Genomic DNA, 19,367 nt, shown 5'->3' with positions numbered 1-19,367 from the left:
CACGCAAGTAGAAGTAAAGAGCATCCCTGAACACGTTACTGATCATTTTAGCAAGATGGTGGCAATTACGTGTCTAACTGAGCGAGACGCTTTTATGTAAATGAAGCTTTTTAGATCGTCCCACACTAAGATGGTGACGGATCCTCAACTGTCCAGCTGAGAGTGCGCGTGGCTGTGCGTCTCAAACACAACCCTAAAAAAGGATACATTCATTCTTTTATTTTTTCGCTGATCGAAGATTTACTAAAATTCCTTTTTGCTGATGTTTCCCACTTTAACCCGACGTTAGGAAGGTTAAAACCTACCAAAATGTTAGGAATACTCTTAATTTATTTCACAACATGGTTCAGCAATACAATATCAATATCAAAACGATAGTTTGACTGTACAAAAGAGACGCTGCAGCGGGTGCCCCCGCCCCCATCCCATTAAATATATACATTTTTTACATTTGTTTTTTTTTTGCCATTTAGTTCAAAAAACACAAAGCAGAGTCAGCCTGTTCACCGGTGCCGTGGAGAGTTCTACCCGCTGAAACCAAACATAAAGCTGGATATTTTACATCTACGAGCGTCTTGATTGTCCTCCGTTAAATCCAAAACAAATAAACAAAACCTGCAACCGAACATCGGCGGGATCCGTCCACAATTGTGTGAGGTCCATTTAAACTGGGTCCGATCATTCCCAGCACACAGCCGGGATATTGCACATAATCAGGAGTGGAAATGTAGGAATAGTGATTAAAACGCCCGGAACCGTCATCGCCAGATGACAATTTTATTAACTTCTTAGATCTGTTTAAATAAATCGATGTATGGGAAAACACCAAAGAGAGTCCAAATGTGGTGCTCTCCTGAGGAATAAACCCAATAATAATAATAATAATAATAATAATAATAATAATAATAATAATAATAGATAGCGGTGGTTTGTAAGGTTTCAGATTTTGCCAAAATAAGTCTTTGTATGTGTTTCTTGTATTTATAGTCTTTTCTTCATTCAGTCACTTGTATAAAAAATATTGTCTTTTTTCATTTTTTGTGTGTTTTGATTCTGATTTTTTTTTTTTTTAAAGACACTTCAGACCGGTCTGAGCAGCGGCACAGATGTCACGATCGGGTGGGAGTAGTAGACCCCCGGGTGCGGGAAGGTGAGCAGCGGCTGGCTGGCCGGCACGCTGGCGGCGGCGCCCCCGCTCTCCGGGGCCGAGTTCTCGTGGTAGAGGATGGGCACACGGACTATCCTTTGCGCGGCGGCGTGGCTCAGGTTGGCGGCCTCCAGCTCGGCAGCCAACTGTCTCTTCCACTTGTTCCTCCTGTTCTGGAACCAGATCTTCACCTGGGTCTCCGTCAGGTGCAGGGACGCGGCCAGGCCGGCCCGCTCCGAGCTGCTCAGGTAGCGCTTCATGTCGAAGGTGGACTCCAGCTGGAACACCTGGCTGCGAGAGAAAACCGTGCGCGTCTTCTTCTTGCGGCACGGCTTCTTGTCGTCGTCTCTCTTTTTCCACTCGTCCAGCTCCTCCTTTTTGGCCTCCTCCGCGTCGCTCTCCTCCAGGATGATCTCGTCGCCGCTCTTGTTGTTCTGCTCGTCGTCCTCGTCGTCCTCTTTCACTTCCGGCTCAGACTTGAGAACCAGGTCCGGCGAGTCTCGGTCAGTGCCTGAGGTCGGGGGTGAATCTGTGGCTCCTGGTTTCTCAGTAACTGGAATGTGGGCACAAGAAAATGAGTCAGACATTTCCGTCTATTTATTACAAAATTACAAAAAAAAGATTTCTAAATATGCAAGCTGGGTCTATTTTAATCTTCCCGCCCGTTTAAGCCATCTTTTCTCCTTTAAATTACAGGATGGAGGCATCGCTCACGCATGAATCTTTTAAACGGATTCATAATTGAAACTGAGGTGAGGATGATGTCAGTGGCCGGGAGGAGAGACGTGCGTGTGCGTGTCGAAGGCGCACCGCGAACCCCTGACGCGTCCCCTCTAATTTATCGTCTTTTATAACAAATAAGACTTCCTCGATGTAACTATATCCATTCCTCTCAAATTAGCCCAAGAAGAAGTGTCATAACTTGTTGCTATGGTAATATCGGGCCTCGGGTAGATGTGACCCTGCTGATTTGATTCTTTAACTGGATGATTGAAATGGAACCTGTTTCAAGGGTCAGTCTTACCTTCGGTTCTCTGAATGTGCGAGGAGCTGAGCGCGTACGGGTACCACCACGCCGAGGTGCGCTCCAGGTAGTGAGCCGGTAGGCTGAATCGATGTGCGGGCAGGTCAAAGCGTGGGAAGCTGAAGTCCCCGACCTGGGACAGGGAAAACCCTCCATCCAAGGCCGCCTTGGTGACGGTCAGCGCGGGTTTGGGTTTGGGCGGTTTGCTGTCACAGTTCAGCAGGTTTTTAATGAAGAAAGGGGAGTCTTTGGCCGAGGAGCACGTCTCTTGGGTTGTCTCGGGCATTGCTGCGGCTGTGGTCTGAGCTCGGAGGACCACCAGAAGAGTTCGGAGAGACGAAACAAACACAGGCTTGACTTACACACTGACGGTGTCCCGGCGATCCAGTCCGCGCTCTTGTTTTTTTCCCCTCCCGGCGTGTCGATCTGACACCCCCGACGCGTCCTTTCAGACTAGAAAAAGACCAAAGTAAAGTACTCGTGGAGGTAAAACGTGCAGGGTACGAACACGGAGATGTCTCATTCCGGGGGTCCCTCCTGAAAACGCGAAGCGTGTTCGCTGGAGCTTCTGATGCTAGGCTAATGATGGAATAAAAAAGTCATCCAAGTTAAACGCGGAAAGTATAGGCGATTGGGCATGTACAATGGCAAATGGGATTAAAGGAGAGGCGACGAGGGGGGAGAAGAGAGGGAGAGAGGGAGAGAGACAGACAGACAGAGAGAGAGAGACCTCCCTACTCCGTGCGCTCTGGCTGCGGGCTGCGCGCTCGCCTCTTATTGGTCTCATCTAGTCCAATTAGGCAGCAAATGAACAAGAGGCTGTTAGAGCCAAAAGGAAGGTTTGGAACGAGCGCGGTCGGACAATCAGCCCATCAAACTTACATTACACCCAGACTCAGAGACACTGATAATGATTTTTATTTTCTAGGGGACAAAGCCGTCTGAAGGCCTGTTTAAAGTTAAACCTGTAAAACAAAACCACACTATATAAAATCCAACTGGCACTCAAGTAGGCTCATTCTGATGTGATTGTTTTTCAGCTGCATGATATATTACATGAGGTATTTGTAACGATTTACGAATAATAGCCACGTTATTGATCTCAAAATACAAAGAAAAACAACCGGAACAGTGAAAACCAACAATTATAAAACAACATTTGTTTTTGCAACATTAAAACCGTGAACTGATGCCAACATAATCCAGCTCATATACAATGTGAGCGAAATTAATCACTCGGCTGATGGCATCTGTGGAACTGTGCAAACCTTCCATAACAATAGTAAATAATGTGAATCCTAATCTGCCAAAACTATGGGGGAAAGGAACACAAATGTGGCGTCTAAAGGCCTAAAATAAAATAATCAGATTTGCAAAAATAATCTGAAAGAGGTCCAATTTTAATTTTTAGCTCTAAATGACGATCAAATTCATATTTTTGATTAGTCAATTTTTTTCATGCGGTCACTTCCTCACGGTGGACTTTAATTCCTCTCTAATCGATGTGGATAATTCATCCTTACAAACGTCTTATGTATGCACATAGTGATATAAATTGACTTGTTAAAAATGTTCTGGCGTGCAAGAATGGCGGTGAGACAGCGCCCTCTGTGGGTTAAGTGTGGGTACTGCAAGTAGGGGACCAACACGTAAAGAAACACATGAAAGCAAAAAAATTCCCCCGAAAAAATCTGCATTCCAAAAACACACGACTTTAGATGGATTACTAGACTAAATTCTCCAATATTAACACCCCCTCTCCTCCACACATATATTCCAGTCTGCGGTTGTGACATACAGTATTAAACATGTTATTAACATGTGTTATTCAGGTAGTGGGCAGCTCAAATTAGGATATCCTGTTACTGTCAGGTAATTACTGCCTTTCCTAATACAGCTGATACTACACACACTCACACACACATACACACATGCAAACACTGAGTAACTTTCCACCTATTCTCTCTTTGCAGACGATGTCAATTAACATTAAAGTATTTTCTATCCCTAACCCAACATTCTGTTGTGTAAATTATGTTCCTAAATTGTGCTTTATTAGAAAATGATCACATGAAGTGAGTATATCAGGCCTCGAATCGAGGTGAGACGTGTCCCAATGAGTTTACGAACCACTGAAATCTTCTTATTTAATTGCAATGAAATAAGCCTCAAAAATCCTGCATCTTCAAAAATGTAGATATTTTAAAAATAGTTGTGCCATATATGCTGCCCCAAGTCTCTTGGATGCTCCATAAATCCATTTTTGTTGCTCCTTAGGTAGGTTACTATGACTTTTATATTATTTATTTCAAAGCAGCCAGCTATTGATTATTTCACAAGGAAAGATGACGAATGGCAGCGGGGAATGACACGGTCAGCAGGTTCTATTAGAGAAATGATAGTGTTGCTCATGGTTTGTTAAAAGGACCAGTTTAGATACTTTATAGGTTTACATCCATCATGGTCTAATGACCTGTTTGATGAAAAACACGCGCTCTGGTGACAACGGCCCCGCGCAGCCAACTTCGCTCTGTAATTGCTCCCATATTAAATATAGATTTTTGTTTTGATATCTTGTGAGAATTCTTTTCTGTGGGTCAGAATTGTGATAAAAGACTTGGATGGGATGGCGAAGGCTCAGAAGAGGGGGGAAAAAGCTGGAGGGAAGAATAGAAAAGAAAAGACAGGCACATGTGAGCTGAGAGAGGCTGATCTTGGAGTTGTGATGAAGCATTCAGAACCCGTTTAATGAAGGGAGCAATATTCCAGTCACAGAATGGACAAAAGCCATGAGAACGTGAAGATCTTATCAGAAGCTGCACCCAATTTGAAATGTAAAGACGTTTCAGTTCCTGCAGCTTCAGTCAAAGTGGGATTTCAGGCCAAGAAACAGTCGAAGGATATTCCATTTTTGCATAATTATAACTGACCCAACAAACAACAACCAGCCTGTAAAATAACCTTCTTTCCCTGCCAGATTTACTCTGTCTTCATGACTTTACGTGCTGAATTGGAAGCTCTCAGCATCGGACTTCGTCCACCCTCACCTGCCTCTCTTCCATTTTTAACCGGACACGCTGTTGGTTCGCGCCATTAAACCAGCGAAGGCCACGCCGAGATTGTTTCGATTTGAGTATTGCTTTTAACTTGAAAGGGAATTGGTGACCCTCCACCGACCCGGCACGCTTTAATTGGGATTGTGCAGGTATTGATTGTGGGTGTCCAGGTGAATCCTGACTTACGACCCAGTTGGCTTTTACGCGAGCCCTCGCGCCAGCGAGTCGAATGAGCTCAATGTCATCCAGGTTGGTGCACTTTAGTTGCCACTTGACTTCCTGTATAAACAGGAAACAAAGTGCATTTTTAAGGTGAAGAATGAAGGCAAACTTCTTGTCACTCTCCTTCTTTAATTGCGTGGACATTTGTTATTCCTGGCTGTCTCTTTTCATATTCCATTTGAGCTTTAGATGGGAGCAGACATTGGAACCACGTCCAAACCAGTGTTATTTACCCCCTCTGGGGGCCCCAGCATCAATAACCAGCCTCTGTTCCTCCAAAAACGGTGCCCTGCTTGGCAGCTCCTGCCCACTCTGCCAGCATGTCATTACAACTAGAAAACCTGGAGAGGGCGACCGAAAAGTTCTCATCAGTGTCGGCCTGAGATATAGAGAAGGGCCCCGTAACAAATGGCCTAATGCACAGGCAGCAGAGGAGACCATCAATAAAGCAATTCCTGGTGTCATAACAGCCCCGCTTTTCTTAAAGCTAACCTTTCAAAACTTTTCTCTCTGCAAATCGCTGCAGCGCCACCATTAGAGTCCTGCCTTGTGAATTTAATGGATTCCGTACAAACAATATTCCACCATAATGGAAAAGGTTGAAGTCACTGAAGACAGATGAAGCCATAAACACGTATAATTGAGAATCAAAGACCGATAAATTTTAAACTGCTATCCATTTTCTCTTTTTAGATGATGATCTATGCCGGCCCGGCTGGGCGAAAATGGAAGAGATTATGGCGGGAAAATTATAACGATAAATTTTCTAAACATACACCTTGATTATGCTTCGATTTTTTTTTTTTTTGGCGGGGACGAGGGGGCGAGGTGGGGGTGGTGGGGGTGGTTAGACAGAGGGCCGGGATCACTGAAAGCTTGCCGTCTAAATGGCACCATAAAATAGGTTTCCTGCTCTTTTGCCTGCAGAGCGAAGGCATGCCTGGAGGTGTGGACCCCCCTCCCCCCACCCCCTAAATGGGGGAAATGAATTGTGTAATTTATTGCAAACGTGCACACAGTGAGATTAGATCAGCATATCCCATCAAAGGAACAACAATCAATCAGCCTCTAGTTAACAGCTTGAAACACATAAACCAAGGCACCTAATGGCTTTCCAATCTAACAGATTGATAGACTTATCCGGTCCTGGGGGATGAATTAAGAAAACCGGCTACTTTCACACAGGCGCTGCCACTTTTGACAGGAGCTTTTCTACCCTCCGGGCTCCTTACCATCTTTACTCCTAAATATAGAGATGGGGTCAACCTGGAAATAAAGAGAAAGTCGGATTTCTTCCCTTTTCACTCCTCGGCCGATTTGTTATTCAGATGAGGTGAGGGGAGAAGTGTGTCAGTGGTGGAGAATGGGCTCATTTTAATGACCTGATTATCGCGGGTCATTTGGAACTGCAAAATCAAGGGGGGCCATTCAGTGCCGCTCGGCAGCATCTCACTGTGACCCGGGTGGGGGAACTGCTCAGCTGAGGACTCACTTTTTAGAAAGGAGCGTGTTTGTCTTGTTGTCATGTTATTATTCACGTCATTGGCTGATGTGAACTCATCAGCAGAAACGAAGGAACAGTTTGAGAACATATTTAGGTACGGATTCTGCTTGTTTGTACCCAGGTTGGCATCATCGCAAAGAGGAAGAAAACACCGAATAAATAATGCAGCAAAATTAATGAACTTTTTGGATTTCTTCAGCCTGGCTGGACTCACGGAGTCTTCACACAGGAAGAATGTGACGCGCCCTCATTGTCACCATGTTGTCGTGTCAGCTGATCTGTGCGTGTTGCTGCATAATTAAAGAGAGGCTGGTGTCATGCACGTGGCCCTGACAGTGACGAGGAGAGCAGGCAGGCAAAAGGAGCAGAACCTCAAAGCAAAGTGCCTCCCCAGGCCCCGGCCTCACAGCCCCCGTGCACACCCTCTGACCCCTGACACACGCGTATGACCGCTACACTGCGGCGCCGTGACATGACAACAGCACGCAATGAAGAGCAACAAAATCGTCTCCTCGGTTAAAGAGGGGTCAGCTCTATTTTGTCTCACAGAAGAGGGAAAGCAAAGGATTGTGAGTCGATAAGGAGCCAGAATCGATCGCCGGCAGATCAATAAATTGGCTAATGAATCACAGCCCTTTACTTGCCAATCAAAAGTGATTGCACTTTAGTGGCCTATGTTTTCTGCACTTACCTCCACTCAACAGGGAGCCTGTGGCTGATTCTAACCCTTCATAGGGTCAACAGGAAGTACCCCCAACCAATCAGGAAGTTCATCTGAACCAAAATGTCCCTGGTCAGAGTATGAAAGCAGGAGACACATGAGCCTGTGAGCTTGACTGCGCCCCCTCCCCGTGACAGACATAAATTGGTGTGTGCTTGTTGTCTCTGGTGATAACAATGCTAACATATGCAGTCTGTCCATATAGTGGGGAGGCAATGTTGCTTATATGAAGTTAACGCTGTGTCAAAGAAACAAACAAACATTGACCATCACCAGCAGCTCCGGGATCCTGTAATATATCAAGCGTGATGCTGATAAGTCCTCACATGATAATGAAGCCCATATTCCTGAGGGCAACCTAGAGAAAGAACCATTTAATAGTAATAAATAACAGCCGTCATGACCCCCCCCCCCCCTTCCCCGGCCCCCGAGAGGGGTGGGGGTTGGGGGGTGGGGGCTTGTTGTGGCTTAAATCAGGATCCTTTGAATAGATCATAATTCTGTGCATCGATTTGCGTCCATTGACGGCATCTCTTACCCACCTCGCAAACGTTTGCGGTGGAAGCAGAACAATGATCACGTGCGAAAACAAGTGAAAAGCGACCAAGACCGATGGGGGGGGGGGGGGTGCAGGTGTGAGCGGCGCCGCACACAGGCGGGAAAGAGGGGCAGTTATTGACCGGTTGATTTGATGTGAAGCAGGGGCATTCCTCCTCCTCCTCCTCCTCCTCCTCCTCCTCAGCCATGAGGCCACCAATCACTCCGCTGCACCTCCGGTTACAACCACCTCTAATACCCAACCACATTCTCAATCTCCAGTCCAATGGACCCGGGTATGCAACTTTTCCGTCAGCGCCGGTGTGTATTTGGCTTTCCATTTCACTTTAATAGGGGAGAAATTGGCAACATATTCTTTTACAGCCCCCTGGCACCATTAGAGAGGCCGCTGTCATTTGGGTTATTTATGAAAAACTATTTCATGCTTACTTACATTTGCTGCTTATTTTCCCCCAGTGTGACCTGCAGCAGATTTGGTTTCATTTGGAAAGCCTTAAAGCCAATTCTTTATGTCCGCGGGTCAGCCTGGGCGATTGAGTTGAGATTGAAACAGCAGTGTGCAGCAGGAAAGGTACAGCGAGAGGAAACCGATGGGCTTATACCGCGTTGAGAGGAAAGGAAGGGAGACCCTGGCAAAAAGGGGGAAGTGAGGGATGACTGAAGGCAGGAGCTAGAACCTGGGCAGCAAAACTGCCAATGCAACGGCATAAAATGGGGGAAATGAATATCCAGCAGCGTAAAGTCAACAAAGAACGGCAAAGACCTGAGTCAGCGTTCTGGGCAGAAAGTTCGGCTTTACATCTGCAAACACGTCAGGTTGGGGGGGGGGGGGGGTCTTTGTCTTTCAACACATCAGATAAATCAAAATAAACTTTTAACTGAGGAACTCGACAGAGCGGGACAAAGCAGCCACATTCGTGCATCCATACTCATAAACTCATACTGGAGGAGATGGGGTCTTTCCCTGCCCATCGGCTGCACGCACACACACACACACACACACACACACACGCACAGATGCACGTTCCTGCTGTTTGGCCTGGGCTTTATACACTGACCCTAATAAACTAGCGTGTGGCCGGGCGTGTTTGTCACTGTCACAGGTAAATGATGTAATTAATGACTGTGTAGCGGCGTGGATGGGAGCCGGGGTGTTAGCTTTTAAACACCTCTTCAGCTGACTGGGTTTGGGGAGGCCCAGCTGGACACAGCCAGGGGATCAATATGGGGTCAGGGGTCAGTCAACCCTCCCATTATGGCCTAGCTAGCGCCCGTCATGGTCTGGCTAACGACGCCTGCAGGAGGGCCAGATATGGAGTCGGCGCAGGGAAAGTGAGACTGATGTGAAGCCTGAAACTGTCGATCATGTCATATCTGGAGACGATCTGCACACACGGGTGGGACAATGAGCCAGCGTTGAAAGACGTAGGCGACCGAAGACAAAGCTTCCAGCGTCACACCTCACACTGACATATTTTAGTGATATAACAGTTCAAATTAGGACCTACAGAGACAATAGCAGAAAACTGACCCCTGAAACTTGGTTTGTACCTCTTAAATTATGAATTGGGTTAGGTATTTATATGATGATCGGTCGATGAACCTGGAGCTACAGTGCTACAGAATTACAATATTTCTGCTCATTATCAGTAGTGAATCAGCCTCACACAAAAAAATGTAATGATCTCTTCCAAAAAAAACCATAATGAAATGAGCTGACAGCAGCCTGACTGTCGGCCTCTGGCTCACTTAGAAGCTGGCTACAAAAGGACAAAAAGAATAGCAGGGGACCATGGGAGAAGGTTCCCATGGTGATTTAACCATACACACACGACTAATAATGTAAGTTTTGCTTAAAAATAGTTTAATGAATATGTTATGAATGCCTCAATGCTAGGAATGATTAACATATAAGCTGGTGGCATTAAAGAATATCAGTCTTTTCTGCTCAGTGTTCCCATTAAAACATGTTTTTACAGTGTCACATTATTTTCCACTCTTATGTAAATTTATTTAATATTTTTATGAGTAATTGAGCTACTTAATAATAACTGCTGATTCTCATATTTCTCTATTCTCCAGTAATTCTTCATGAGTTTTTATACATTTTGTTAGGACCAATCTATGTGTGATAAGAAATTCAAACAAATGAAAATAAAAATAGCAACCCAACAGTAGTTGTACAGTAAAACCAAACTCAGCATCTGATCTAAAACTGACTCAAATTTATTCGCTTTCCTTGGTTTTTAGGGGCCCTGAGGAACATTGTGACATTGTGTTTCCCAGAGTTGACAAATTATGGATATTAGTGCACAGAAGTATGTGAGATTGCTCCTGGCCCAATCGGGTCTGATCAATATCCTCAAAGGGCATTGGGTCTAATCTAAAACCTCCTGCCCGATTCTGCTCCCTTTTTGCTCCGACTCGAGAGCCACTTCAGCAGATCCATTAAGAGATCAAATCTAAACAGCTAATTCAAAGTGTGCTGGAGTTTTAGATCCCCGAGGACCTCTGGGACGGCTTCTGATCGCCAATACATTAATATTACAGCAGGGGAGTAAATCGTTTTTGGCCAGTTTGGGTTTGATCAATATCCTGAAGGAGCAGGAGCCTCATTAATCTGAAACGTCCTCACATTAGCGGAACCGTCTGATTCGACCCGCTCTTTATTCCCACAGATCCATAAAGACATCAGTGGCCTCATTTATAAAAATGTTCTTACCCATATTGGTCCAAAACACCGTTCGTGTACAACAAAACACTGTCGGACAAGAAGCAGGGGATTTTGGTGTACAAAAAGTCTTTGGGATGAGGCCACATAACTCAAACGAACCTTCTTGAAGAGTCTTCACACCAAGGTTACAGAAGTGCCCTCGTTAAAAAAGCATTAGACTCAATAAGGTCTTTTAATTCCACTCGTCAGGACACGGGGTGGCTGCAGTGTTTAAAGATGCCCGTGATGCCGTATTATCTCCTACAGACAGGCTAATCCATTACAGGCCCCTCTCGCCGTGCACGTGAAATCCTCCGATTGGAGCAACTGTGGTTTCAGCAGCATCATTCAGGACAATGAGCTACAGCCGGAGTGACAAGCTGGAAAAATGTTCCCACTTCCAGGCCGTACAAATGACGTTTGGCCACGATAACTCAAAGCTGGACACTTCATTTCAAGTCAGACGCTAGCGGGCCGGTCAAAAGCCACTAGACCATCTTCTTTATTTGTGGCCTGTGGTTTTGGTTGTGGGACCATCAGATAAATACCGCCTCAGTGCCACTGTGCTCAGAGATATTGGCCGATTCCTTTTCTGTCCGCTCGGCCAGGATGGAGGCGGTTTCTGATGGCGTAAACCTTGAAGAGCCGGGCCGGCGGGCATCTGAGAGCCGGTGTGGACCATCTGCAGGAGAACCCGTCCTGTGGAGACGTTCTCAAAGCATAATCAAATGAATCGATCACCAATTTGTCAGCCAGAACCTGCTGGCTTTGAGGAATAATTCCTCACTTTTATGGCCACAATGGCTGCAAATGCATTTCGAGGATGACGATCTCGGAGGAGTAATAGTCTAATTTGTCACCCTGACAGTCTATTTGATCGTTCTCCATATTTCAGACAGAATCCGAGCCAGGTGTTGTGTGAATGTGTCGAGTGGTGCTTTAAGGCGGTAATAAGGCAGTCAGAGGAACACTTAGACTTAAGGTGACAGCAGCTTTATCGCGCATCGCCTCATAAAGTCCTATCATATCTGTTTCCCACCATCATTCGCCGACTGTTTAGCCTGCATGTCCATTTGAAGAACAGCGTGTGTTTGTGTAATGAGAAGGATATTAATGCACACAAAAAAAGATGGTGGCTCACGAACGTTTGGAGGATTTTATTTAATAAAGCCAAAATCTGTCAGAAGGTGGAAGTTTATATTTAAAGGGCAGATATGGATTCAGCCAGCAGAGGCAGGGCCGCGTCTGTGAGCCACGCAGGAAATTAATCAAGGAAATGGGGTTTTTCGCTGTGCCTATATCACATCTAATCTATCCTTTGTCCACGTGTAGCCGTCGCCAAGCCTCGCCAATCAAGAGCAACACGCTGGCTTTATGAAAAGCCACTTGTTCCCTGCATAATTGGGGGGTCTCATTGCCGAGTTAAATGGGAGGTGGAGGTGGAGGGAGGGGCAGTCGTGTTTGCCCATGTAAAGTGTGATCCAGATAATAGCATTCTCATCAAAGGCAGCAATTACATTCATTACAACAGCGCAAGGCGAGGCTGCGAGGAAATTAAGTGGTGAGAGGAAAGAAAAGCTTAATATATACCTCCTTTATTCTATCCCCCACCTCTCAGTTCTTTTTCAAATACACCCCCCAACCCCACCAAAGCAGGGGGCCTGGAGAAAGAAACAGTCGCACTGAGAGAAGAATAAATCTTGTCAAAGTCCACCTTCACCTCTCTGCCTCCAAGAGGTGCCTGTCTGCCGTTACTATGGTTGCACTTGTCCAGGATTAAAAGGCTTTTCCAGGAGGCTGATCTCTAATGCAGCTTCTACACAAGCCCAACAAATGACACCAAGTCTTTAAAAACTGCTTAAGACTCTAAATTAAATTCCAATTTCTTTCAAGAAAGGGGAGCCAATCTATTGTCTCGGGCGCCGCGTTAAACCACAAACAGCTTGTAAATCAAGCGGTTAAGAGGAGAAGGAACCTTTTGATTCAGGCCTTTTTAAATGTGAAGCAGGGCAAGTGGATAACACTGCAGCCTTCTCAAAGACAGGTGCTGTCCCAAAACCCTTCTGCAAGTGCCAGTGTGTATATTCAACACACTCATATCATTTTGATTTGAGTTTAAATCAGACCTTTACAAAATGCTAAATATAAAGGAGCAATTGTCTAACTGTATCAAACCTTTGATTGATGCTTAAACAATAACTAAATGGCTGAAAGTAGCACGACATCCGCCACGATTTCAGTTTAAGGGCTACGCTGACGGAAGTTATTTCTGCAAGTTTCCATCATTGTGACCACAACATTATTAGGTGTAAATGCCAGCCCTCTGCGCTCTATTAGACTAGTACCTGTGCTCATTATACTCACTGCCCTTTAAAAGAGCAGCTTAATATATTGCACAGTGGACGTGTCATTAATGCAAAATCAAGCCTGATCAACTGTTCCCTTTAGTATTTTTTAGACTTTGTAAATCTGTCCTTCAAATCAAAGGCCACATTTTCTGTAATGGCAGGAAAAGTTTTGTTGTGGTTGTTATTTTCAATGATTAAACATCAGCTGAATAACAGAGACACCCTGAATATGCACCTTTTCTCTCCTAGCTGACAAATCATGGTGGCTGCATGTAAATTATTCAACAGGAACCAGCTCCAGTAGAAACCTGACCATAATTAAATTGCAATAAAATAACATTAGTGAGGACAGGCTGTTAGAAGGGGATGTAATTGGTTGCTTTGGTGGTCCTGATTCAAATACCGGTTCCTGTCCTTTATCTGCCATGAGTACAGACAGTGAGCAGGACTGACTGACTGATTGTTTAGCAAGCATTTATCGATGTAATGGTAATCTATGTGATTAAAATAATCCCAACCTTTGTGTTTTATATCATAATGGGCAGAGTGGGTATAGAAAATCACGATTTCAATGGCATGTGCGCCATCTAGCGGCAATATGTTGAATCGAATGGCTAAATAAAGCTCAATAATATATTAACTACTATAAGTCTTTATTACATTGTATTAACATATGGTATGTGGCAGGTTTTTGACAGTGTTTTAATTGTTTTGCTCAAACATTTGCAGAACTAACGTGGTAAGAGTTGCCTCACTCAACTAGATCGTTTGTCATCTTCCCCAGTTGTCCCACAACTTTGACATAAATAGGGCAATGTGAGCTTCACCAGGCTCTTACCGGTAAATTATTGAGTGTACTAAATTATACAACAGCTTTTGAAAGCGATGTAATTGCCGGGCCTTGTTTTCCACTTCTATGTAATTGCAAGCTGTAAATCTAAGAGTGTGTCGTGTCACACAGGTTAGTGCCGTCATGTCATAGTGGATGTGCTCAAATGACAGTAACAAATATATTTTGGAGATGTGGTCTACTGGATGAATATATGAGTGCATGTAACACTTTAAAAAAAAAAAACATTTCACATTAACATTAAAGAATCTCATTATCTTCAAAAATGTGTGGGGGGGACTGTGTTACAAAGCATTCTTCCTTAATCCAGCGCTTCTGGAGGAAGGTGCGATAACGTCCAACTGGATTTTTACATATTTTATTCTGAGTTGAGACCAGTTAGGAAGGTTCAGCGTTACAGGGGTCAGTGGTGGTATATTTGCCAGAGTTCCTAACAGTCGGCTAATATCTCATAAGAGTATATAGCTGCCACAAAGGATGAATACGTCATTAACCTGTTAATATAGTCGGTCATCAAAGGCCTGGCAGGTAACGTCGGATGAAGGCAGACCAGAAGTTGGCAACTAGCACCTGTCTGTGCCGCCATCAACGGCTCCCTAGGACACTGTTGGGGTTGTAGTGAAGGGCCGTACCGTTCCATGAGGAGAATGTGTGGTGTGACCGGGTCAGGATCGGCCTCAGCAACAGGAAAGTCTCTGTTTGCTGGTGATGCGTCACAATGGAAAAGGGGGAGGAATATAACACATGTTAAAAGTTTAGAAAATGCCATTAACAAGCTGCAATTATGGTCATTAAACTGGAGATTCAGGTTTTCAATAGAGCAGACAAAAGTTCTATTTTTCACTCAAAGGAGATTAGAAGAGGAATTAAAGATTTAATAAGCAATAATCATGTCGTTACAGTGGATAGAGGAAGTGAAACCAATAAGTAGTGTGTAGAGAATCACTTTTAGAGCCAGGAGGTTTAAGAACTTGGGAGTCACTTGGGAAATAGAATCTTCTATGTATGGAATACTATGAAACAGTATCATTGAACCATTGAATTCAATCATTAAGAATATTTGTTAAATTTGGATACCAGCTCATTTTTGGGTTCAAGGAAATGTGTTTGGAGATAAATATGCTAGACAAGTTGGCAAGAGCACATCCAGAGATCGGGTCAGCGGATGTATTTTAAGAGAAACAGCGAATTTTTAAGAGAAACAGGATTAAGTATAAAGGAATGGATCTATGTATGTACGGTTTAGAATATTTTTATTTATCTATTTATTTATTTTTAGTTTTGCGATTTCATCTAAATATTAGACGGAACGCCATTGCAGTCATCACCACAGACCACAGGGTGGCAGTTTAGCAATTGTAGTTTGCTACCTGGATTTAAGAAGAAGAAGAAGAAAACGCAGAAGAAGAAGCGGAACCATTGTTTTCGGTTGCATGGAGCTATTAGGACCGTTTTTTATTGGTACACAAAATGAGCTCCAGCGTTAAATGACTCCTCCAACAGGTTCATTGTTTTGATTTAGTAAATTCCCTTTACTCTTTAGCTGTTTCTTAAACGGCTGAAGTTAAATTCATTTGAAGTTTACTTTGACTGATGATTCTCTCAGAACTACGGAGACTGCGTGAATTGTGACCATGTCAACCAAATGAGCTGCGTTTGATTGGACAGATATGTTTTCTCTTAGATAAGCTAACGATAGCTGTCTGGCTAACCTGTGTAACTGGCTAACGTAGCTGTGGTAACAACTAATTGACGAAAACAATGTGTTGTATCGCAGAGATTGGGGAGATTATAGATTAGCTAGGCGTCGGTTCCTCTTGTGCCCGTTACGGACCTAAAGGATTATTAATAGGTTGTTGAACGTTTTTAATCAGCAAAGTGAAATACTACATTTTTCAACACGTCATCTTCGACAAGGTGGGTTGAGATCTCTGATGCCGTTTTGGTTATGCTCCTTTTTTGCTCCTTATATTTTCTTCGGTTTGACTTATTTTTATTCCATTCTTTTCCGATATAGCTAAGTACAAGGCATTCTAATGTTATGTTGACTCCTCTGCTTTCCTCAGGAATTGTAGGTTGGACGCTTATATCACTTTGGACCAATGAGTGAGGAAAAGCCAGACACGCTTGACTTTGTGAAGGATTTTCAAGAATACCTGAGCCAGCAGACTCAACATGTCAACATGATATCAGGGTCTGTTAGCGGCGTTAAAGAGGCTGACGAGCTGCCCCCAGGTAATGGTTAGTAATCCAATCTCTGGCTTTTCCACATTACACAATGAAAGTCAACAATTGTGAATAGTAGAATCGAACTTGAAGTCTGTATATTGAAATCACAATTTCTGTGGTCCTTCTATCTGAAAGTCTGATATTTTATATAACCAAACTCAAGTATAACTAAAATATTGGACTGCATGCTGTTATAGAGCATTGCCATATACCTCAATGTTGGTCCCAGCTTCAGTATAAGCACAATTTATAACCAGTCTCGTTGTATGCAGACTGCAGTCAGAATGGGCTGGATCATCCTCCAGTGGATATCTCCCTGGAGGACAGTTCTGGGATCCTTGTAGATGGTTTTGAGAGGACCTATGATGGGAAGCTCAAGTGCCGCTACTGCACCTATGCCACCAGAGGCACAGCTAGGCTCATTGAACATATCCGAATTCACACAGGTAAGTTGAGAAGATTTGTAGAAAATAATGAGCTTAACATATGAAACTCAACCTGTTTTTTTGGGGGGGGGGGCGGGGTTTCCAAAAACAGGAGAGAAACCTCACCGCTGCCACCTGTGCCCATTTGCTTCAGCATATGAGCGGCACCTGGAGGCCCACATGCGATCGCACACGGGCGAGAAACCATACAAGTGTGAGCTTTGCTCTTTCCGCTGCAGCGATCGCAGTAACTTGTCACACCATCGTCGGCGACGCCACAAACTCCTGCCGATGAAGGGCGCTCGCTCACTTTCCCACAAGAAGATGCTGAGTGTTTTACAGAAAAAGGCCAGCTCCTTAGGTTATGGCCGACGACTACTCATCAACTTCAATCCCCCATCCATGGTCGTGCACAAGGCTGACAACGTGAACGACTTCTCCCACGAGCTGCCCCATTTACGTCAGGAGAACTATGACAATCAGAGTCGACCTATCGAGGAAGGCCATTCCACAACTCAAAATCACCATCAGCACGACATGGTTATGGATAACCCTTTGAATCAACTGTCCACTCTGGCAGGCCAGTTGGCCAGCCTGCCTTCAGAGTCCCAGTCCCAGCCCCCGATGTCTCCAGGGGAAGAGTCTGTCGTTGATGAGAAACCCTTCCTCATTCAGCAGCCCCACCCAGCCACAACCCCTGTTGCCTTGACAGTCAGCATGGCTCATGCTTCCTCTTCATCCCCGATTACGCCAGAGCCTCGTCCTCCTCCCCACAGCAGTTGCAGTCCTGGAGGAGGACCCTGCAGCGATCACAGTGGACGCACAAATACTCCCAGCATCTCCAACAGCCAGCCCAGCACACCAGCCCATGGCCTGTCTGCACCTCCCCAGGACCCCCACGTCCTGCATCACTGCCAGCACTGTGACATTTATTTCCCAGATAACATCCTTTACACCATACACATGGGCTGCCACGGCTACGAGAACCCATTCCAGTGCAACATCTGCGGATACAAGTGCAAGAGCAAGTATGACTTTGCCTGCCATTTTGCTCGAGGGCAGCACAAGTAATCCAAGAACTGAAAAATTCTCTGACAGCATTGTTTTATTAGAATATACCTTTATTCATTGATCTTTTACTTGACATTGATGTAGCCTTTCCTTTCAAAGTTGTCCTTATACAGGGTTATATTCAAACAGATTTGTTTTTATAGTGCCCATTCAAGTATCAACAGAGGGATGATCAGTGTTTGAACATGTTGACTTTATTTTTACCAGCTGCTTTAAAGAGATCAGGATATCAGAGAAAAGCATTTTGCTGCGCAGTCAAAATCTATGGTTCCTTTACTTCTGTTACTAACACAGGCAATCTGCCAGCGATACTGGCAGATATTTCCACTTTCTGAAATGAAACTCACCATTTTTGTACAGGTTTTCAGTGTCAAATACGAAGTGAAGGAATAGTTTTGCCTGTTTTGAAAGTTCATAGAAAATACTCTGTTTTCTCTTTAAAAAGAGTATGACGGCAATAAAAAGGCAGTTGTTAGTTGCACTGTGGTTCCAGCTGATATTCACTGACTGACAGGAGTGAAAGTGTTGACTTGGAAGCCCAGAAAAGCCTTGTTGAAATGAGTGCAGTGCTCCAAGCATTAATACCAATTCTCTGCGGTGCCTAACATTGTCATCTCTTGTGTAAAAGAGTGGAATTATATTGATTAAGATATATTACAGTCATCTTTTGACTGCAGTAGGCAGAAAAACGACCCCAGAACCTTACATGAAGTTTGACCTGACTGGTTTTCTGTGGTGCCAGTCTGTGGCCAAACTACTGCTTTATTAGTGCTGCTATGGTATTTACAATCGTAGAGATCATGACCACAGTACACCCTGGGCCAAACCTCTGCGTTAAAGAGACATTTTCTGAAGTGCATTTTGTAAATGTGTGTTGGTTTATCACATAGTGCCCTTGTTTGACTTATTTGCATCTTCTGATTACATCTTACCAAATACTGTTTTGGGTGTTCTCATCCCTTGGATATCCACTGTCTCTGTTTAGGACAGAATTTTGTGTGTTATGAGGATTTCTTTCTTTTTGCCCAGAAGTTCCTCGTAGCAGTGGGTAGAAGCCTTTTGACAATATTTATTTCAGGGTATTTTCTTGTACTCCGAGTGGTCCAGTACTGTAGATGTTCTGTGTCTTTAAAAGCAAACTCATATTGCAGTTGGACTGCTTCATTAGCAAGATTGTTCTTTGTCTTGGATAATGTTGTCTGTTGCATAGCAACATACGTAGAGCGTGTAGTTAATGTCTTTAGGACCACCTCTTGTCACCCTGCTCACCAGTAACAGGGGCATCGATAATGGCTGCCTTATGTTCTTTCACTGTGTATTACATTCTCAGATAAAGCTGAATGTTGCAGCCTTTCGGTGATCACTTTTCCTTCTGGGATGGAAAATTGTTTGATTGTGTTATGAATTAATCTAATTTATAAGTAAAGTGTTTTCTAACCGAGCTTCTGCGTTTTATGTTTTATTTCATTTTGATCGATCCTCATTCATGAGCATGACAA

The 19,367-nt window shown here is 44.2% G+C and overlaps 2 protein-coding genes across 3 annotated transcripts; one reads left to right on the top strand and one right to left on the bottom strand.

Moving 5' to 3' along the window:
- Positions 1-312: 312 nt before the first annotated feature.
- hmx3a (H6 family homeobox 3a) lies at positions 313-2,905 on the bottom strand. The gene is made up of 2 exons (XM_057048249.1): positions 2,172-2,905; positions 313-1,700 (listed from the first exon to the last, which is right to left on the bottom strand). Exons 1-2 carry the CDS (start codon positions 2,455-2,457, stop codon positions 1,081-1,083), a joined length of 906 nt encoding a protein of 301 aa, XP_056904229.1. The 5' UTR covers positions 2,458-2,905; the 3' UTR covers positions 313-1,080.
- A 12,642-nt stretch (positions 2,906-15,547) lies between these two features.
- ikzf5 (IKAROS family zinc finger 5) lies at positions 15,548-19,309 on the top strand. 2 transcript variants are annotated; one of them, XM_057047549.1, is made up of 4 exons: positions 15,548-16,060; positions 16,210-16,378; positions 16,645-16,818; positions 16,910-19,309. In XM_057047549.1, exons 2-4 carry the CDS (start codon positions 16,246-16,248, stop codon positions 17,866-17,868), a joined length of 1,266 nt encoding a protein of 421 aa, XP_056903529.1. In that variant the 5' UTR covers positions 15,548-16,060; positions 16,210-16,245; the 3' UTR covers positions 17,869-19,309. The 2 variants fall into 2 exon arrangements, with proteins under 2 accessions (XP_056903529.1, XP_056903528.1); XM_057047548.1 differs by having other exon boundaries at positions 16,210-16,384.
- Positions 19,310-19,367: the final 58 nt, after the last annotated feature.

The sequence above is a fragment of the Takifugu flavidus genome, chromosome 11, assembly GCF_003711565.1.
Source record: "Takifugu flavidus isolate HTHZ2018 chromosome 11, ASM371156v2, whole genome shotgun sequence".
In the NCBI taxonomy this organism is placed as follows: Eukaryota; Metazoa; Chordata; class Actinopteri; order Tetraodontiformes; family Tetraodontidae; genus Takifugu; species Takifugu flavidus.
Note: the sequence above shows the minus strand (reverse complement) of the source record. Positions and strands in the feature narration are given on the sequence as shown.

Excerpts from the sequence above, each read along its gene's own strand:
- hmx3a (XM_057048249.1), bottom strand. The coding sequence starts at position 2,457 with ATGCCCGAGACAACCCAAGAGACGTGCTCCTCGGCCAAAGACTCCCCT. Across the intron at positions 1,701-2,171 it reads GCACATTCAGAGAACCGAAG|TTACTGAGAAACCAGGAGCC; the intron begins GTAAGACTGACC and ends CCCACATTCCAG.
- ikzf5 (XM_057047548.1), top strand. The coding sequence starts at position 16,246 with ATGAGTGAGGAAAAGCCAGACACGCTTGACTTTGTGAAGGATTTTCAA. Across the intron at positions 16,385-16,644 it reads CGAGCTGCCCCCAGGTAATG|ACTGCAGTCAGAATGGGCTG; the intron begins GTTAGTAATCCA and ends CGTTGTATGCAG. Across the intron at positions 16,819-16,909 it reads ACATATCCGAATTCACACAG|GAGAGAAACCTCACCGCTGC; the intron begins GTAAGTTGAGAA and ends TTCCAAAAACAG.